Consider the following 22,131-nt stretch of genomic DNA (forward strand, 5'->3'; position numbering starts at 1 on the left):
TTTAATTTTTCTATTTAAAAATATTAATCAGGAAATAGGATGGAGCAGAGTGAACACATGTAGAAATGGCACTGCAGAAATTAACTGATTCATCTATCCCTAGTTTTTATTTGCCTTTAGCCGTGGGAGCTCTCATTCATTCCAGTCCATATTTATGTATTTATTATATTTATATCTTGCTCTTTCCATATGTTGGTAAAAATGAGTAACTAGTACAGAAGCAAGCCTTGGGACTGTCCTGTTTTTAATTTCAGAGACAAAAAGTGCTGGCAACCAACTGAAGCAGGATCCAAAGCAGGCTTATTAATCATGCATTCTACTACATGAATAAATATCAATTGACTACCTCAACCAGTTCTTTGGCAGAAAAGAATTCATTAGGACCCCAGATCTGCATTATGAATTCTACAGGCATGACAGTTTGAGGGTTCTCTAATTTCCACTTCCATTCTAAGAGGCATAATCTTTCATTTCTCTCATTTGTCTGCTACAGCCACATTTGAAAATAATTAGTATTGGTCATGATGTCAGGATAATGCATCATTTGGAAATTGTTTGGTGCTCTTGGAAAACTGCACATTTCATGGTTATTACCTTGTTTTGAGGGCTCCTTGTTTTGGATATGTAAAAGCAATTTCAGCTAGTGATACCAAAGGTGATAAAAATGTAATAACAGTAGTGCAGCATCTACTGTAATTTAAGAGCCTGTTCCACCAGGTTGCACTTTTCTTTTAATTTTCTCACAAAGCTGTCAACCAAAACAGTCTCTTTGATCAGACGAGAGCTCATCAACTTACTGAACATCACTATAAACATGCTTGCATTTTCCTCGATATGGATGCCATATGACTTTTTATTCTCCTTGTGATAACTTGCCAAGGCCGAAGCTCAAACTCATGCAGTCTGATCCTATGCATGCTTGTTGTTTAGTCATTCAATCGTGTCCAACTCTTCGTAACCCCATGGACCAGAGCACGCCAGGCACTCCTGTCTTCCACTGCCTCCCGCAGTTTGGTCAAACTCATGCTGGTAGCTTCGAGAACACTATCCAACCATCTCGTCCTCTGTCGTCCCCTTCTCCTTGCACCCTCCATCTTTCCCAACATCAGGGTCTTTTCCAGGGAGTCTTCTCTTCTCATGAGGTGGCCAAAGTATTAGAGCCTCAGCTTCACGATCTGTCCTTCCAGTGAGCACTCAGGGCTGATTTCCTTAAGAATGGATACATTTGATCTTCTTGCAGTTCATGGGACTCTCAAGAGTCTCCTCCAGCACCATAATTCAAAAGCATCAACTCTTTGGCGATCAGCCTTCTTTATGGTCCAGCTTTCACTTCCATACATCACTACTGGCAAAACCATAGCTTTTACTATACAGACCTTTGTTGGCAAGATGATGTCTCTACTTTTTAAGATGCTGTCAAGGTTTGTCATTGTTTTTCTTAAAATGCTGTCTAGGTTTGTCATTGCTTTTCTGAGAAAAGCAATGCATGTGTACTTGGAAGTAATTCCCCACTGTATTCAGTGGGCCTCCTCCCAAGTAAGTGTGCATAGACTGCAGCCTTAGAGACCTACACCTTAGTCTTAAATGCACTTAAGTTGAAAATAAGCCACAATGAAATCAATTCATTGTGTTTCCTAGGAAATAAGTTTGGGAATAACATATTCACAAGCCACTTTCTCCATAAATGTCCTGCTAAAACTCATTGATGTGACAGCTGTGATTATATAGTTCAGGGTAGGTCAGATTTAAAACAAGTGAGATCTACTTTGTTTTTAGCCAGACGTCGAAGATCCCATAAAAGGAACTAGGTGTGAAACATATATATTTGGATTGAAATAATTAATTAGAGAATTCATAGAATCATAGTGTTGGAAGGGACCCTGAATATCATCTAGTCCAACCCTCTGCAATGCAGGAATATGCAGCTATTCCTTACGGGGATTGAACCTGCAACCTTGGTGTTATCAGCACCATGCCCTAACCAACTGAGCTTTCCAGCTCAGAAATTTGTTTCAAGTACTAGAACTGAGTCCACAGACCTTCCACCCTGTTTCAGTGGTGCAATTTAAGAAGGTCATTTTGTTGCCATTGTTACTCAATTAACAGAAAGAAACCCTTTCCAATCTATTGCAAATCACCCAGATATCTGACTTCTGTTATGTGACTTTTCAAGGAAATATTTGAAGACGCTAACAGGCTTGAGCATTTTGCAATTCATATGAGGATGCTAAGACCAGAAAAGGTGACAGATTTCAAGTTCTCAAATATTTGTGGCCTTATATGTTTAAACCACTGCGCCACTTGGACTTGCCGATCGAAAGGTCAGCGGTTTGAGGCCCTGCGATGGTGTGAGCTCCCATTGCTCGGTCCCAGCTCCTGCCAACCTAGCAGTTCAATAGCACGCAGTGCAAGTAGATAAATAGGTACCACTCAGGCCAGAAGTAGCTTAGTCCTGCTGACCACATGACCCGGAAAAACTGTCTGTGGAAGCGGACAAATGCTGGCTTCCCTGGCCTGTAAAGCGAGATGAGCGCTGCAACCCCAGAGTCGTTCGCGACTGGTCTTAACTATCAGGGGTACCTTTACCTTTACCTTTACCTTTTATGCACTATTTATGCTTTGCTGCTCTCCTCAACGTCTTCATGTCCTGGCCCATTAGTCTTGCTCAGTCTCTCTTATGTTACTCAAGTGAACAAAGAAAATTGCCTTATACTGACTTGGTCACTATTGTCTGCACTGACTGAAATAGACTGTCTAGGATCTCAGGCGTGAGTCTTTCCCAGTCCTACTTGGGGATGCTGGAGATTGCACCTGGAACGTTCTGCCTGCAAGGGGGGGGGGGGATGTACTCTACCACTCAGGCATGCCAGCTGGGGAGGCCAATGCTCTCCCCCCCCCCCCCCCGGTTCTTAAGGAGGTGGCCGAGGCCCCTCAGTATTGAGCAGTGATGTGACACGCACTACATCAGTGGCACATGCTACATCAGCACATTGCACAATGTAATGCATGTCATCCAACATTGGCCCCCTCAATAGCGGAGGGAAGCCTGTGCTCCTGCTACTGCTGAATTACAGGCCCATCACAAATCATGAAAGCACAGGTCTTTGCTATCTCAGTTTTCAATTGGGAAAAAGTGTCCCGACATGAAAATTATGTGTCATGTCCAAACCTCAGAGGCAAAACTTGGATGTGGTGTTTTGTTTCCTTCTAAACCACTTCAGCCAGTGAATGTTTGAGTTGGCTCAAGGCATCTGTAATTAGTCTCTGCTTGCTTGTATTCCAAACAAAATTGGATTCTCTCTTCAAACCCCACAGGGCCAGTCTGTTTGTCTAGCATAATGATCCATCACTCCTTATGTATACGAACACCTCAGTTGTCAGCTAAGTGCACATATGCTGCATAAGGAATAGAGATCATAAGTCATGGTGACCTTTCTTCTCTAGGAACACAAGGTTTAGTGATACTAGTCACAGTTGCACCTTCTTAGTTGAACTATCAGGCAATGAAAGAAGTGTTGTATGAGCATTTTAATGTTATTCCAAGAAAGTCTTTTAATTCTGGCATGCAAAAGATAAATCAGGTCTTCTCTTGAGTGAGAACTATTCTTCCTGTTAACTCTGGCAGACCACACTTGATTGCTGCCATCCTGCATGGCCTGTGTTCATGCAGAAAAAGACTTCTGCACATGTATGTCCCTGACTGAATTGGCAGCTAGCTCTTCATCAGGTAGATGTACATCAGCATCTCAAGTAACATCTCTGGTTATGGGTGTACATGTGTTTTTGAACTGCAACAAAGATTAGAGTGAGCAATGCTCATCTTTTGGGTTGCACTGAACACTACATTGTTGATTTATTAGTAGTATTTTAACCCACCTACTAGCCCCAAAGGAGCACTCAAGACAGCCTATAAATTACATAAAGAACAATAATGTTAGCATAAAACACATATCGATAAATAAAATACATAAAACTAGACCAACAGACCTACTAAAAGATCGCAATAGGATTGAAACAGCCTTCAGAGAAGACCTTCAAATATCTTCTGAAATATTCATTCATTCATTCAGCTAAAATAGTGCTCATGTTGACAGCTAATCAAATGAAACGTTGACACCAACTACATAAGAACAATGAGAATACTTCCTTGGTGGGCCTGTTTAGGCAAAGGGTTCTGCAATGAGGCTGCTGCTACTCCCAATTCCCTGTTTCTTGTCATCCTATTCAAGTTATGACTTCAACATCCCAGGAGATTCATATGGGATAATATGATCCCTGAAGTACCCTTGAGCTGGTCAGTTTCAGCTGGGCTGGGCTGTGTGTGAATTCTAGAACTGGGATACTAGGATCTCAATTCCAATTTGGATACTTTTATATTATTTCTATTGTTATGGTCCACAGATTTCTCATCCCTAGATGCTATGGAGGGGTAAAATCTTTCAGTTATCCATCATTTACATGTTTGTTCTTCACTAGCTGCGGCAGATGTTCTTCTTCATCCTTAACACATATCCAGCGTATTCCCACCTTACTTTATGATTGACTTTTAAGATTAGGAACTGCTGAAGTTTTTTATGAATCTCAGCATTTGTGGAAGAATTAATTCCGTGTGATCCCTAGATCCTGAGGCATTTGCTTTTGAATGTGGTTAGGCGAGCTTCTGTAACCTTGGCACAGTTTCTTCTATATTAAACTTTTGATGAAGTCTTTCCTTTGACTTTATATATTTAATAATTGGCTGTGCTTAAGATAACATCTTGACTGTCCTTAGTACTTTGACAGTATCTCTAGGTGATGAGAGAACCACGTGCTTTGTGTAATCCTGAGTCAGAAAAGTTTTCTGATACCAGATATCTCTCTAAGCACTTGTCTTTATAAAGGAGATGCTGAGCTTTATTATGTAGTATACTACAAAATGCTAAGACTGCAATACCAAATTCTATTTGGAAATGTCTTTATTTGTTCTGAAATTATTTACCAATGCTTTTAAATGTATTAATTGACTAGCAAAAGGTCCATCATAATGAGTGAACAAAGGGGTATATAGAAGCACCCTAAGGATATTCAACATGTTTCTGTAAACTCTGAGTACACAGGCAGATTAAAATCCAGTTGATTCCCTCTTAGTGAAGGTCACACATCCCTCAAGAGGACAGGTGTTGCCCTCCTTTCCACAAATGCCTTCCTCTTTCCTGGGTCATACCTCAGGGAGGTTAGAGGTCCAAAACTAGAAACACGTATGTGTGACTGCAGAACACCAGTTACAGGTAAAGAACCTGGGTTTTTGTCCAAACCATTACAGAATCCTTGGAGGCACACGGTCTCATGTTTCCTACGCAATTTGAGGATAAAATTGCTCATAAATTCTGTGACCCAGATACTGCTAGATGTTTGTGCCTATGTCCTGGCTACTGGATGATTTTCAGTTGTTGAAATATGAGGGTATGGACAAGTTCTTTGGACAAGTGTGGCCTACACAGGCAGCAGATTCCTGTGGGGCAAGAATCTTATTGTATATAAGATTTGGGTGAGTGGGTGGGTGTGTTCAGGTGAGACTTCAACCTTTTACAATTCCTGCATGAAATGACTCAATCCACACCAATGTATATATTAGAGTTTAGCTATCAGTCAGATTTGGAATTTCTTTTGCAACACAGTTCTCATTAGTTTACTATCCAAGTATGCATTTAAAGTTGACTTTTCACAGAAAAAAATGCATTTAAACATTGTATTTTAAAAATACATGTTAAATTTAAAATACCTATTTTCTGAAGATATTTTAGAATTGCAGATTAATGCATAAATGAAATGGAATTATGGGTGAGAGGAACTCGAAATAAATAGATTTGCTCATCCCTATGGTGGGGCCTGAAATTGTTGCTCGTTCTCTCTTCCCCACATTCTCACATACATTGACATAGATTTGCTAAATTCATTCTTGCCACTGAGACTGCATTATAGCCAAAGATAGCATTTACAAGTTACGTCTAATCGCATGGGGAGTGTCTAAGATTCAGTATTGCATTCTCTCAGGTATTTGCTCTTGGTACGTCCAATATTTAAGAGGAAGCTCCTTCTCTTCTTTCATCTCAGAGATAATTCCCATCAAGAATGAATAAAACATTGCACAGCCTCTGTACTGAGGTTTCTCCAACGAAAGGATGGCCCTGGCTGATTACAATACTTTATCAAACACCATGTATTTAATTTTTAAAGAGAAATTTACAAAATGCCCTGTTTGCACATCTAACCTTCTAACTTTTTGATTCTAAATAGTCATGCATACCATCCTGTGGAATAATCTTTGCTATGAAACCACAGTGAATGAGAAAATTAATGTTGAAGTCCTTTCCTTAGGAAGGTTAAAGACAGATTTTCCTAATGTATTATTTAATGCTTGTTATGTAGTGCATTAAGCAGTGAGTGCTGAGGGGGAGGCTTTTAAAAGCCAACAGCCCTTTTGTTGATAGCATTCAATCTTACCTCAGATGTTTTGGTTAAGTCAATATACGGAAAATAAATGAATTAATACATTCCAACCTGGTCAATTTATAGAGGCCAATCAAGTTACAATGCTGGATATAGCCAAGGGAAAGTGGGGGGTAGATTTGACTTAGTGAGGTCTTTATTTAATCAGCTGGCTCAAGAGAGCTGAAGTCAGCAGGCCAAGATGATATAAGAGGCAATGGAGAAATTGTGCCTTTACCGCAATCGAAAGGGAGAATGACAATGATGGAAAGAGGGCCCAGGTGCTGTCAGAAAACCACCTCTTCTCATGATTTATTCTGAATAATTCCCTCTATTACTGATATTCAGGCAGGAGCACCAATATGTATCCAAAATGGGGTGAAATCAACAGGCTCAGGCCAAGGTTTGCACACGCACAAGGTACCGTATGTGAAATCACATACATTTGAAACACCATCTAAAAAGTCTGCAAACACCCTCTAAACCTCTGGAAACCCTTGAGAAAACCTTTAAAAAACCAGTAGCTGTTACCAGACACCAAGCTCTGCCTAACTCCACCACAATCACTCCCTCCAGACATCCTTCCTCAAAGTCCCAACTCCCCACAGGCCTCACAGAGTTTGTTAGGGGCTGTTTTCATGCCTTTTTCCCCTTTCAGGGCTCTTTCTATTTTATTTTAAATAAATTTTTATTAAATTTTCCACCATAATAACACAAACCACAAAGCAAAATAATACACAAAAACAAAAAAGGAAAAAGAGAAGAAGGGGGAGAAGGGGGGAGGAGGAAAAAAAGGAGGGGGGAAAGGGGGGAACAATAAACAAATAAACAATAATAGCAAACTTAATTCTTCACAAATCCAACTTTTTATTTTCAGGGCTCTTTCTAGGCCCTTCTTGCCATTTCTAAAATCACTTCTGGGTTCAGCAAAATGCTTGTTTGCACAGCAAACGCATCAATTGGGCGTGTGTAAATTGGTCGTTGCCTGTACAAAAAAAAATGTTTAGCACAAACCCAGGGCAGGTTGGGGAGACTCTGAAGCAGTCCAAAGAGGACTGAACATCCCCAATGGTCACAGAATGCTAACTAACATATTGGGGGACTAGAAAACCAGAGGGGAGAGAGAATGAAGCATAATGGATGAAATACATGGAAAAGGGCGCAAGTACACTCCATTGCAGTAATTTGTTTCAGGTTCCATTCATTTACTTTAAGGGCAGCCAAAAGGATGTCTATTTCAGTGTTCTCGTATTTCTGTTCTTTCCCTGTAAATAGCTCCTGCCCGCTGTTTTTTGTTCTTTTGCTTCCCCCATCCCTTTGTGTAAACCCCAGCACAGGATATCAGAGAAAAGGCACTGAGTCTGAAACTGTATTTTCAACAATGACACGATGGGATGGCAGTTGTCCTTTCCTCTTATGCAGCCATTACCTGCAGCCAACCTTAAGTACATTCTCAAAGCCATTAGTCTCCCCAAATGAATGTTGATGTTATGATGAAGCTGAGGGGAACACACAGAATCTCTTTCGTGATTTGTGTTGTGGAGAGATTGTGTTTTCAAATAGAATCAACTCATTCTTATGATGCAGGGAGAGTTTACTGATAGTTCTCCAAAGCCACTGGCCTGCAGACAGTGATCATAGAATCATAGAGTTGGAAGAGACCACAAGGGCCATCGAGTCCAACCCCCTGCCAAACCCCCCTGATTACATTTACATTTCTGGAATCTATGCCACCTAAGAAGCTTGTTCTTCCAGGAATCTACTGTATTTCTAAAATCCAAAGACATGGTTTTTAGCTGTATAATAGAGCTGATATGTCTTCTTTTTTAATGACACATTTATGCTTGAGTTTAGTAAGCAGTTGGTAGCAATTGTTGGTTGTCATTATTGCGGTGGTGCCTGGGTGTTTTGTGTACAAACGCAAAGCAAAGTTTGTCTCTGGCTCAGTGAAAATATGTTGATAAAATGGGAATTCCAGCTAAAGCACAAAAGAACTTTCCTTTTAACACTGAAAATTCTCTAGAAGTGCATATCCTGTGGGAAATACATCTTCTAGCTTATTGTCTTATTAAGTCCAGTATGTGACCAAACTAACAAATAAGGATGTGTAAAGTACACTTTGCAGTTGTAGCGTGTAATCAGCTTATACAGAACCTCCACTTACATGTCATTCTGTATAATAGGGATGTCAATAGCTGTATCTGTACTCTTCAACAGAACCGGAAGTAAAAGCTGTACCAATATTACAATGGCTGAACTGTTCTTTTTTTCTCAGAGTGCTGGAATCAGTATGGTGTGGTGATTATAGAATACCAGGCTAGGAATACCATTCATGAAGCTTACTGGGTGATCTTGGGCCAATCACTATTGGGGATGGGTGGATCAGCCTATTTCTGGACCAATGTCCCTTTCACATGTGTTCCATTCCTAAGTCCATCTGGTACCATTTTCATATACATCTGTGTTTCTCTCCCCACCCCACACACACACACCCCGCCCCCCAAAATATGCATAAAACTTTGCATTAAAATATACATTTAAATACTATTTCTGAACATATTTTCTCACAAAATATGAATTTCTAAATGTAACTTATCTAAATAAAAATGCATTTGTAAGAATGTTGATTATCTTTGACCCAATAATATCACAAAATTTGGAGAAGTGAAAAATAATTATCTTCTGTTCCACATTAGTCCAATGGGGGTGAATCAGGTCAGTTCGTTTCAGAATTTGTAAAGAGCAGTTTCTTCAAGCTTTGTTAGTCACTAACCCTAAGCCTAGCCTGCCCCCATAGGACTGTTTTGAGGATGAAATGAGGGAAGAGGTATGCTACTTGAGCTCTTTGCAAGAACCATGGAAAATACATGTATACATAAATAAACATTCCTTGGTGATCAACTTGATTTGGCAATATTTGAATCGCTTTTCAAAATCATCCAATGATAGTGTGCGTAGTAAATTCTTACTGTACATTAGAACTGGTTTTCCATGTAAGCTTTTCCTGAAGGATTCTGATATCATCGCCCTAAGTTTCTACTGAAAATTTCGCACAGGCTTATTTGACAAAATCTGTCTGGTTATCAAAGCTTGACCCCAGCTCTGAGGCAGAGCTGTCACTTTGTCACACTACATAACGTTTCCCTGAATGTCAGTCATATCATTTCAAATCTCATCCCCAGGAGCACCAACTAAGTGTCAGATTCAGACCAAGGAAACGTCATATAAGAATCCACTGCCTTATTTGTCAGAGCTGATTTAAAAAATAAATAAATGAAACGATCAGGCAAAGCAAAGTTTGAATTTCACGAAAGTGCCATATGCAAATTGGACATCCTGCCATATTTGCAAAATGTGCAAATTATTAAAATATTATTAGTTAGGCATCAATTCAAAAGATGGCTGATTTATGGCTTTAGACTTTGGAAATCATGAGTCAGATTTATATTCAGAACTACAAATGATTTTTCAGTTCTACATGGACTTGCTTCAAAGTTGTATAAAGCTTGGTTTCTTACTTATAACTAAAGAGGATTGGCACTTGAATTAGCTGAAAGCAAACTTCTGAAATTATTCAGACTTAACTGTCAAAGATGAATGTTCAAATATTTACAGGTGTGGAAAAGCTCTATTAACTTTAGTAAATGAGATTATTGTCATTAAGCTTTGGCTGAACAGTTGATGAATACTCTCTGACAAATAATCACCCAAATGTAAGGTTTTTAGCTATTCTTTTTTCCATGAGTCAACTTTGGACTTGAGTCCTGCAGACAACTCCATTAGCTGGACGATCTTACTCGTTTAAATAAAACTGGTTTAATGACTGACTACAATCCAGAAATCAGTGCATATTTTGCCTCTGCCTTTAATCGGGTGTGGTTGCACTCCATGGAACTTCAGCTATCAAATCAAGCAAGATAACCTTAGACAAAACATAGATCTCTTGGATCACAGACCTGACAGTCTTGTCTTGAACATAGTTCAGAAGCTGAGCTTTGAAAGTTCATTTCAAAAAGCAACCAGGTCTGATTCAAGTTCAATATTTCCAAAAAGGAAGTAATTCCAGTTCACATTTATCCCTTTACGAAAACAAACTTGTTTGATTCATGTTCATCCAAATGATCCTCAACCACAACAAAAATCAACATTCAGAATGTTAGAAGCTGCCGTGCTGATGTATAGAATATACTTAAGAAGACCAAGAAAAGATAAACATGCGCACAGAGTGGAATGGGAACTGTTTGGTTCATTTCCCCAGCAATTATGCTGTTTCCGCTTAAAGGCCTAAAGAGTAAGAACTTGAGATGAACTAGTCATTCAGAATTCTACCCCAAAATGAAACTGGCAATTGCCTGGCAATTATGGGAAATTCTTTCAAGCTTTGTTCAGATATTTTTGAACTAAGTCAGTGAATTTAACCAAACTAGTTCATGCCAAGCACTGTTCAGAAGTTTGTCCTCATGCGTTAAGAACCTATGAAGACTTGTGCGAGATCAGACCATAGGCCTATCTAGTCAAGCATTTGACTTCCTGCAGCCACTAACCAAGTGTCTATGAGACTCTTACAAGCAGGGCATAATAATAATCATAATAAATAATAAATTTTATTTTTACCCCGCCCTCCCTGGCCAGAGCCGGGCTCAGGGCAGCTAACACCAATAAAATCACAGTAAAAACATAATAGAGGGAAAGGGGGGGGGCAATTTAAAATACAGGTTAAAATGCAATTTAAAATGCAGCCTCATTTTAAGGTAGCCGATAAATCAAGACCATAAGGGGAGGGGAAACATAAGGGTCAGGCTGAGTCCAAACCAAAGGCCAGGCGGAACAACTCTGTCTTGCAGGCCCTGCGGAAAGATGTCAAGTCCTGCAGGGCCCTAGTCTCATGTGACAGAGCGTTCCACCAAGTCGGGGCCAGTACTGAAAAGGCCCTGGCCCTAGTTGAGACCAATCTAACCACCTTGTGACCTGGGACCTCCAAAATGTTGTCATTTGTGGACCTTAAGGTCCTCCGCGGGGCACACCAGGACAGGCGGTCCCATAGGTACGTGGGTCCTAGGCATGAGTTGAACCACACTCTCTCCACCTGAGACTCTCAGCAATTGCCATCCAGAGGCATGCTGCCTGAACTGTGAAAGTGGAACATAGCCATTGATAGACTATTATTTTTTTAAAAAAATGTTACTTGTGTCTATATCCCACCCTTTGAGGAGCTCAAAGGGGTTATCTCCCTTCCCCATTTCATCCTCACAACAACCTTGCAAGGTAGGTTAGACTAAGAGATTGTGGCTGGCCCAAGGTCAGCCAGTGAGCTTCATGACTGAGTGTAGATTTGCACCCCGTTTTCCAAGGTCCTAGTCTAGCACTAAAAATGCAATTCTAAGAACGCTTGTTAGGAAATAAATTCTCTGGAGTCTAGCGAGACTTGCTTTTCAGTGCACATGTTTAAGATTCTGCTGAATGCCTTATTTCTAACTCATTGATAACGGGGCTTCATTTTGCATTCAACATTTTGTGTCAAGTAAGAAACTAACATTGCCTTTTTTTATTCTGTTGTGTTTACCTCCTTCAGATGTTCTTGGAGCTGGTCCAGAAGACAGGAATGAACCGAAGCCAACTGTGAGAAAGATGGACACCACAACCACAGCTTCCGTAAAATCATCTCCTAAACATAAAGCGGACAACAATATGGGAAACAGAGCTTCAAGTTCCTTACTCTTTATTATTACAGCCCTTGCAGTTGTGTGGCACTCTTTGTTGTAGCTGCGTTATGCGGCGGTAACTGGGCAGTTTCTGCTCACTGTCATTTATACCTACAGCCTTATCCAAGTAAAAACCAAGTTTAATGGCTCTCTCAATGGTGCACTCTAGCATTATGTGGTATGTTAGTGTAAGTACTAAACATTAGTCTGGGACTGGTTAACAGCAAGCGTCTCCATAGCTGTCGGTATCTGGAGATGGCTCTTGATAACATCTCATCTACTCAAGATGTAAAAAAAATAAAAATAAAAGGATGAAGACGGGAAACCTGAGTAGATTAAGTTATTGTGGCAGACACAATTAAGAATGTTAAAGTTGTAAATTAATATGTTGGCAATGCCCCCCCTCCCCATTTCTTTTTACTCATTGAGTAATGGACAGGCTGCCTATTTGTTTGATCTTTTTTGTGAGTTTCACTGCATAATTGGTTTTCAGATATAGGTCAATAACACAGTATATCTTTTGGGATCAGCCACTATATATTATAAGCAAAGTACAGCGCTATCTACCGGTTGGATGAAATTCTGAGGCGGTCAGGAAAATCATAACATGTTCAAATCTCTTATTTTCTTTCGTAATGTTTAGGATGTAGAAAGCAATATAAGAACCATATGCTGTGTTTAATGTATCAGTATAGCTGCCTTAACTGTTAGCAACACGTAGAGACACTTCTCAAGTTATTTTGAAACATATAGAAGTGTTTCATTGCCCATGCACTTCATTACCATATGCTTAAGACTTGACTGTGTTGTGAATATATGACAAACGTGAAAGGGAGAGGAGCAGCAATTGATTGCTGAGACGTAAACAGTCGCTTATTTAAATTCCTCTACAGTTCCTGTATGGTGTAGCCATAGATATAACAAAAGCCCTAGTCCACAGATCCTCACATGGTGCTACATAGCTATCAGAAGAGAGGTGGGAAACCTGTGGCCCTAGAGATGTTATGGTTCTACAACTCTCATCAGCCCCAACCATCATGGCCGAAGGTCAGGAATGATGGGAGCTGTAGCCCAGCAATTTCTAGAGTGTGACAGGTTCCCCTCCCCTTTGTTAGAGGGAGCAGGAAGGGAATCAATCCCTAAATTCCCATCGCAAACAACTGGTCAGCATTGCTAAAGATGGCAGAGCCAACCACGGCCAGTTTTGTTGGTTTGTGCATGATCTCAGTCCCTCTTCTCTGGGTAACCACATCGTCTTACTCGTGTGGGGCATGAACCAGCAGAGGCCTGGTGCATGAGTCGCTCTTGCTGAATTGGAGCAAATGTTTCCATCTAGCTACCAGAAGTTATTACCTTTTATCTCAAAAGAGATATTGATGCTCTACAGAGCTATGAAGAACAGTGTTTCCCATAGTTTTCCGTTTAATTACAATTAATGTTTTATTGTGCTATGATAGAAAATAATAAATATGAAAGGAACATCAACCTAGAATAATAAATACATTATTTTCTTCTTGTTCTCTAATACATGTTTTCTTTTTTCTTTTTGTTATTGTAATGAGGGCTTTTCAGTTACAAAATGAAACTGATGTGTTTGACAGCTTGACAAGATGTTACAATACCACCATTAGATGGGAGAGGGCAAATACATGTATTTTTGACAACTCTTTTTACAGTGCCATTGAAAATCTATACAATACAATCTGTGTCGAATTAACAATTGTCACTTTTGCCTCTGATTTATATTTACTAAACAAAGCCAGTCGATCGCATAACTGAATAGTAGTTTTCATAACACAGAATATTACAATGTACAGTTTTATAAGATATAATGTAAAATATTGCCTTTGATTTGTGTGTGATATATATGTGTAAAAACATTTACTTCAGCAGTTTGATTTGCTTATGCTCAGTCTAGTGCACCAATTCTTGAAAACATATGTGTTTAGGGTCAAAGGGTAAGATCTAGCTAGATAACTCTTCCTTGTAGACACTGCAGGCTTGATATCCTCACAGAATTGTTTTCCTTCAGGGGCTTCCCCATTCACTTCAGTGGCACATTCTTTGCACATATTTCTCATGTGCATAACAGTCCATATATGCAGAGGATACAAAGGCCTTTGCATCATGGAATGGTGCTTTTAAATGCTTATTGATCCCTTATCTTCATGTAAGGTCATGTCCCAACCAAAGCAAGCACTCTTTGTCCCATTCATGTCAATGGAAGAGTTAAGCATGTACTTAATAGAAAAGTAGTATAATAATGTTATTATTTATATGCCGCCCATCTGACTGGATTGCTTCAGCCACTCCGGGCAACTTAAGTCTCTTTCATTAATAATTTTCAGCACATGGATGGGATGAGAACAAGAGTTGTTGTTATAGTTGTTTCCTAGTTCATACTACGGAATTCTAATCAATAATTCACACAACAACAACAAAATATTATATGAGACACATCTATGCTCACAATTAAGCTTTTGCATTTAAGTACCACGTGCGAAAAAAGGAACCATGTAAGAGCAAATATCAACACTCTCCTCTATGAGACTTGTATCAGATTTTGGACAGAAATACTTCATTTCCAGACTTTAAAAAGAATAAACTGAATTTTGAATTATTTGTTATTGTTATGTCCAAAAGTTTACAGTTGTTTCAAATTCACACAAGAAAACTGGCATAATGCAAGGAATATATTCGCATGTGTCAGGGGTTCAGGAGCAGAGTCACTGGAGAGGGAAGAAACAGAGAGCGAGGGGGAGGAGTCGGAAGGAAATGTCAGCGGCGACAGTAGTCCAAGGTCTCTGAGTCTCTCCAGTGACTCGGAGGATTCACAGAAAGGGGCCCCCATGGTCAGGGCAAGGGGAGTGCCCAGGGGGACACCTCGGGAAGAAGGGGACTCAGAGAGTAGCAGCTGGAAATCCGGACCAGCGTCCCCCCCAGAGTGCAGTAGGGGGGAGGAGTCCAAGGCATCGGGATCAGGGAGCGCGCAGGCAGAGGGAGAACGTGAGGCAGGAGTGGCCACACCCTCGTCAGGGAGCGAGGAAACGGTCATCCGGAAAGTAAAACACGCGCGCGCGCCAAGTTCAAATGTACAGGAGGGCGGCAAGGTGGGCAGCCCGGGTAGGGAGCCAGGTCCTAAAGCCCGCCGAAGAGAGGGGGAGGAGTCAGAGGGGTCTAGCTCTGCGTCGGAAGAGTCCAGGAGGAATGAGACCCCGGGGGGTAGTAAGACCCAGAGGAAGAGAGAGAGAAGGAAGAGGTGGAGTAAGATTAGAGTCTTGAACTGGTGCACAGGGGGTGGAGATCCAGACAGAGCTTCGCCGGTCTAAAGTCCAGACGTAGGGCTGGGACGCTGAGACTTGTAAATGGAGACTATTCTTCAATAAAGACTTTGATACTGTACTATCGGCTAGCGTTGGTCCTTGGTGAGCTGGGACCCGGAGCCAGCCCTGACAGCATGTAAACACCATTTTTTGGAGACTGAAACAAGCACAGTATTTTCCCCAAGATATTAAGATGGTTCATGTGGAATTAGAATTCATACTGAAGAACTGAACTGAAGCAAATATTCTTCTGTGCAAATATTCTGTGCAAATATTCTTCTGTGGTTTTAACTGAGCATTGGCCTTCAATGACCACAGCATCAAGCTCTACCACAAACTGATGCTGCCTGTTTCCTTTTACATACAAAACAAAGTTTACTGGGATTTTCCCTGTTCAGGAAAGCAAATGGGGCTCGGCACACATTTTAGAGCTACTGGTTCATGGCTGTGTCCCTTTAATTCAGACATGCACCCTGAGTGATAGCCAGCTAACTCATGCTCAGAGTATATTCACTGAAATCAATGGACTTAAGTACCGGTAACTTAATGTACTCTGAGTATGCCCAATATGGGATTTCACCCACTGAATCTAACCAAAATTCACTAGTTATGTCATGAAATACACAAAAATTTCATTAGTGAACAACTATCAATCATTTTGTCTCCAGACAAAACAATCAGAGTGATGTAGCTTATATTTTATCATTTCATTTCATCCTTTTTTCTCCCCTTTTTTTGTGCTGTTAAACAATAATTTGCAATTACACTATTTGCACCTAATATATGCTGCCATGCGAGAAGTCATTTGTTGCATGGTATAAGCAATTAACATTTGTTCAGTTCGTCTGTTACAAGAGGATGTGTAATTTGTCCACTGTGCCCTTTTTGTGCACCTAATTAAAGCCATTTTGAAATACTCTCCAGGTAATGAACATTGAATTTGGTAGTGCGAGGGGGAGGAACCCGTTTCTAATGTTATAATTTTTTTGCAATTGTACTCTTGTAAAATGTTTTCCAGCTAGAATCCTGTTCCCACTTGGCAGGCTTTTGAAATGGTCTGTGTTGGATATCTCTTGTCAACAATAAGTCCAGAATACCTCATTTACATTGGAATGTGATGTGCTCCTATCTTTCAAATGTTACTGTATAAAGAACTGAACAATTTCTCTGCTCACTGAGGCAGAAAAGGTGATGGTGTCAAAGCATCGAGGATTTCCTGCTGAGCCTGTGAAAACTGGGCCACACTGTTATAAAAACCATTTGAATTGAATTTAAAAGTGCGCCTATATCTTACATATAAAGATGTTCCTGTGCGCAGCCTTAACTGACGTCAACATCATAATCTCTGCTGATAGATTTTAGATCTGAATACAGCTAACAATATCTGTATTGCTTGTGTTCTGAACCTTTCACCCAAAACCCAGTTGGAAGGATTAAGTTCACCAATGTGCTCCACTGCCTTTTGGGAAGAGATACACATATATGGCGTAAGACCAGAAACCTCCAAGGCTAAGACTGTCTATCTCATACACTGGAAGTATCCTGGGAAGAAAGGTACATCCCGTTTTTTTGCAAGATAACAACGATCTTTTTGGTTGCCATGATCTTGGAGAGCTTTGAGGCGCCGTGCCCAAAAAAGTACTTTTGGGGGTGGGAACTGAAGTCATGCTCTCATGATAAAAAACAGGAATATTGCATCCTAGATTTGGGCTTTAAAGTTCTGGAAGGTATGGCATCTTCTCATCTTGGGGCTTGGGTGACTGCCACTTGTTCTGCTATACTCATTCCTGAGTGCCTCTGTGCTCCAGAGATCCATGTGCACAGCAGTGGGGCTGCACACACTTTGCTGCATTCAAGATCTCCCCATGGAACAAACCTTGCTAACTGGGAGGAGGGTCGTGTGATGGAATCACAAAACTACACCAAGCGTTCAGGCCTGAATGGAGAGACTAAGGTTTTCTTTCCCAGTGGGTTTTTAAAAATTTATTTGCAAGAATCAAGCTGAAAGGGCGGTTCTTCTACAGAAATCTACATCACTGCACATAAATTGCTCTTGCTGGGTTAATACAGAAACTCCTCATCAACATTTTGACTTGGTTTCTTTTTTTTTATGTAATGCCTGTGACATCTGTGTAGGATTGCAGTATTAAGTATAGCTCTTGCTAATCATTTCTATGCTGGCCTGGCTTAGCATCTTTCCTTTCAGTGTGGATTCCTCTGGATTTAAGTCCATCATACTTACTGTCCTACTTTTACAATTAGGACTATTGCCTTTCTCACATTGCAAGTGTCAAAATTTGCACCTGCATGAAGCCCACACACAGGGCTCTTCCATACCATTCTGTATCATGGTATTTATTTTGGGTGTGTGGTTGTCACATACTAAACGGTGAGTTTCAATGTCTTCTCTAAAGAGCTCTTTCCTTGTCTACTTTGTACCAGTTTGATTGGGAGTTCGACAACGGTTTAGTACCAGCCACCACCACACCTGCTTTACTAGAGGCAGAGAGTGGCAGACGACTTGTTCAGAACTTAGGCAGAAAGAATGATTAACTAGCAGCATGCAGGGGGCGAGTATAATTCAAGGACATAAAGCAGGAATAAACTGACAATTCTAAGTCTTACTTCGTAAAATCCAGTACATCCACTGATGGCAATGAAAAAAATGTTTTGAACTGCCGCCTGTGAAACTAGTTAATAAAGGCAAACATAACCTCTAAAAAGTGTTGCACACCAATGTTCAAAAAGCAGTTTATGAAGATAAGTGCCCATGATAAGTTCATGTTCATTGGCCTACTGTCAGAAATGTAAATAGCCAGTCATCTTTTATATCCTTGCAGTGCTCTTGAACCCTTCCTATTACAGATCTGTGGAACTAAGAGCCTGTAACTACATGCAGGATTGTAGCCCAGGGGTATAATATTATTCCTGGCTTTTCTGATTTTTGAAACAATGCTTTATAGAAGATTTGGCCATTTGAAGATTTTTGCATTAATTTAATTGCTGATTATTTTTGCACCAAAAGAGATTTCTTAATCCTGCCCATGTTCAAATATTGTCGTAATAATGAATAAAACTCATCAACTTTTTCTGGTATGTTTTGCGTGGGGGATCTGAGTTTTCAAAACAGTCAAGAGCCGTTGCCATAGGCAATGTCGAGGGAGGAGACAACAAAAAAAATTGCAATAGTGTGATATTTGTAAGTTACACCTATTTCTGTATGATAACAAATAATAAAAAAATAATCAGAAAATATATCTGCGGCTGGAGGTTTTGTATGTTTATTAAGGAATTTCATATGGATTGTTTCCTGATAAATGTGTACAGGAATGCAACTTTAACTAGTTAATCTTAAAAGTGCCACACAGAACTGTTAACAAGGGCTCCCATAAATTTCCAGACTTAAGGAAAAAGATTACTTCCCTTCCCTATATTACCTACTTATATGCCTTCTTTTCAGAATGTGGAATAAGATGGAGGGCTATTGGGTGTACTAGGACTGGAGCATCCCTGTTTCAACATTTTACCCTTTCAGAAAGCCCACAGTATCACCTTGAGTGAGTCACTGTCTCTCCACCTAACCTACCTCACAGGGTTACTGATAGGATAACATGGGGCAAAGTAACATGAATGTTACTTTGACCTGCTTGGAGGAAAAGCTGGATGGATATAAATTCAATATGGATAAATAAAGAATAATAAAACTCCAGCCTACCTGGTCTTGATTGTGAACTAAGGAAGCGGGAAGGGCCAGACTGGAACCATGAAAAAACCAACCTAAAAATCAAAAAATAAAGTATCTGGGTCACAACTGGGATATTCAGGCCTATAAGCATTGGACCTTACCTTGTAGGTCCTTCAGAAACCGATGAAACTTTGATTAAAAAACAGTTACATTTGGGGAAACAGCTTAATGGTTTTTACCAAAAGATTCTCCCGCATTGGATATACTGGATAGATTTTGACCCAAAACTTATGAAAATTTGGATCAACTAGGTGTTCATAAATTAGCATTCTTCTTCTTTGAATCTCAGTGTGTGTGTGTGTGTACACACACACACACACAAGCTTTTTGTTATTTTAAATAGTGGTGCTAGAATAAACCTCATTACTGAAACATGTATCCAACTGCTAAGGTTTCCCCCCACACACAATGGCTGATCTTTAGTTAAATGTAAAACACTCAGCTCACTGCCTATGCAGAATAGACTCTGTGGACTAGCTGGACCTGAGAGATTATATGACCTAATTCAAAATGTATTGGCATACAGTTTCTCCCCTGCTGAGGGAGGAAGAATGCTTGTTCTACAAACTGCTGTTTCGGAAAGACATTTTTAAACTGAAGGCTCGGCATTTATCCCCTAATTAAATGGCTGTCACAATCATTGGAACCGTTTCTGTCGGAAATTTAGATTCCCTTAGATCTATTCCCACCTGCTTTGCTATCTGAAGAGTTGTGGTTTATTTATTTATATTCCACATTAGGAACTCGATTTTAATAACTCTGGAGGGGCTTTATCTCCCGCTCCTAGTAATGGACAACATGGTGGCGAGATGGAAGGGAGGTTGTTTGCACCACACCAAACTCTCAATTGACTCCCCTCGCCCTCCTTCTAAGCAGCAGGGACTCAGCTGCTGAGAGGTCAAGTGAGCACTGCCACCCAACCACAGCCCCTGCCTGCTCCTGTATTTTCCCCTTGACTACAGATATTTGTTTCTTTGTAGGCACTTAAAAGGATGCAGAAAGGCAGGGTGCAATGTTTTCTTTGGATTTCGCTTTCTGGTGACAAAACACTGTGCTCCCTTGTATACACAGTGATACAGATAGGGATGAATGAATCCGACCAGCTCCATTTTACCAGTTTTTCAATCTTAAGACGAATTTGCCACATTTCTACATCAACTTGGATTTTAATTTTATTATTTAAAAATATATATATAATGAAAATTGAACAGCCATTTAAAGTGCATATTTCCCAAGAGACACATTTTTGTATGCATTTCTCTCTACATATACACTTCTTACTCTAATATAATATAAAGAAGGCTGATCGCCGAAGAATTGATGCTTTTGAATTATGGTGCTGGAGGAGACTCTTGAGAGTCCCATGGACTGCAAGAAGATCAAACCTATCCATTCTGAGGGAAATCAGCCTTGAGTGCTCACTGGAAGGACAGATCCTGAAGCTGAGGCTCCAATACTTTGGCCACCTCATGAAAAGAGAAGACTCCCTGGAAAAGACCCTGATGTTAGGAAAGATGTAGAGCACAAGGAGAAGGGGACGACAGAGGACGAGATGGTTGGACAGTGTTCTCGAAGCTACCAACATGAGTTTAACCAAACTGGGGGAGACAGTGGAAGACAGGAATGCCTGGCATGCTCTGGTCCATGGGCTCACGAAGAGTCAGACATGACTAAACAACAACAAAATATAAATTATGCAGGCAATTTCACCTAACAATAACATAATATTTACATATGCTATTTTCACAGGTAGGCACATTTTCATACACACTTTCCCCTCATCTATACATTTTTGTACACATTATTCTGGTTGGAGAACAGCAACACTAAACTCAGGGAAGTGCAAATGTCAAACAAACAGCTGCATTTCAGTTCACATAGCTGGGAGTCCGCAATTTAAAGCTCCGTGTCTGAGTCCTAATTTTTTCCCCTTTGCTCCGGAGATTTCCTTGCAAAACCCCACTCTTTAAAGCTCAGTTGGACCAAATGTCAATCTGCGGAAAATCCAAATTGACATTTGCTCTGATTCAGTTCTAGGCAGTGGGTTTTCGCAAGCAAAACTCGGGGCAAAAAAATAAAAAAATTCTCCAATATAGAGCATTACAGTGCAGACCTCTCCCTGGAAAGAGCAGGGCAAAGGCTAAGACTGGCTATAAGCCCTTAGGTGATTTCACATTGAAATGGGCCCCATATTTCTTCCCGATCCCAATTCCTGGGGTGGAGTCAAGAGCTTAGATACCTCACCTTCCTGAGGTTGGAAACCTGCGACTGCAAAACACATGTTCGATTGTGATTCAACAGCTATCAAGTAAACAGGACCCTGAGACATAATGGCATTCCAAGTGATGCTGAAAAGGTTCTGACTGGCTTCCGATGTTACAAGTGAGTCATGTCTACTGGTAGATGCATGTGGTCAACCACACACTTTGTAACTGGAATGTAGATGGACCCATTTGGTCTCATCCAGCAGGACTTTTCTCCATCCCTACACACAGTTTTCGCTCATGGTTGAAGCATATATTTTCACACAAAGTTTGCTTCTTTAAAAGTATATTCACAAATATGCAGCCGAAACTTTTTTATGTATTTCTTTCCAGAATTTATATGTCACCTAATGCTGCAGTTTCTAAGTGATGCTTTTTATTGAGTTAATACCGTGTGTGTTTATGTGTGTGTGTTATTTATAAAACTCAAAAAAAATGTAATTTTTTTTTAAAAAAACAACTGCATTAGAAAACACACTGCTCACATGCTTACTGACCTGGACAGCAAAAAATATCTATTATCCTATCAAAGGATCAAAAGAAACAGAGGTGCTCCTTTCCTGAGAGGAAAAACTACTGCTGCTGTATTTGCATTTATTGGCTCTCAAGAGTTTTCAAGTTAACTTTAG

At 40.2% G+C, this 22,131-nt stretch overlaps 1 protein-coding gene across 2 annotated transcripts in view; it reads left to right on the forward strand.

Moving 5' to 3' along the window:
* The window catches only part of LOC310678611 (glypican-5-like), a 390,679-nt gene extending 371,931 nt beyond the window's left edge, over positions 1-18,748 (forward strand). For both annotated transcript variants that reach the window (XM_083442762.1, XM_083442763.1), the window contains 2 exons: positions 12,041-14,873; positions 15,627-18,748. In XM_083442762.1, the coding sequence (XP_083298888.1) occupies positions 12,041-12,231 (191 nt within the window). In that variant the 3' untranslated portion in view covers positions 12,232-14,873; positions 15,627-18,748. The remainder of the gene's footprint in view (positions 1-12,040; positions 14,874-15,626) is intronic.
* Positions 18,749-22,131: the final 3,383 nt, after the last annotated feature.

This window comes from Podarcis tiliguerta (assembly GCF_965153285.1).
Source record: "Podarcis tiliguerta genome assembly, chromosome: 5".
Classification (NCBI taxonomy): Eukaryota; Metazoa; Chordata; class Lepidosauria; order Squamata; family Lacertidae; genus Podarcis; species Podarcis tiliguerta.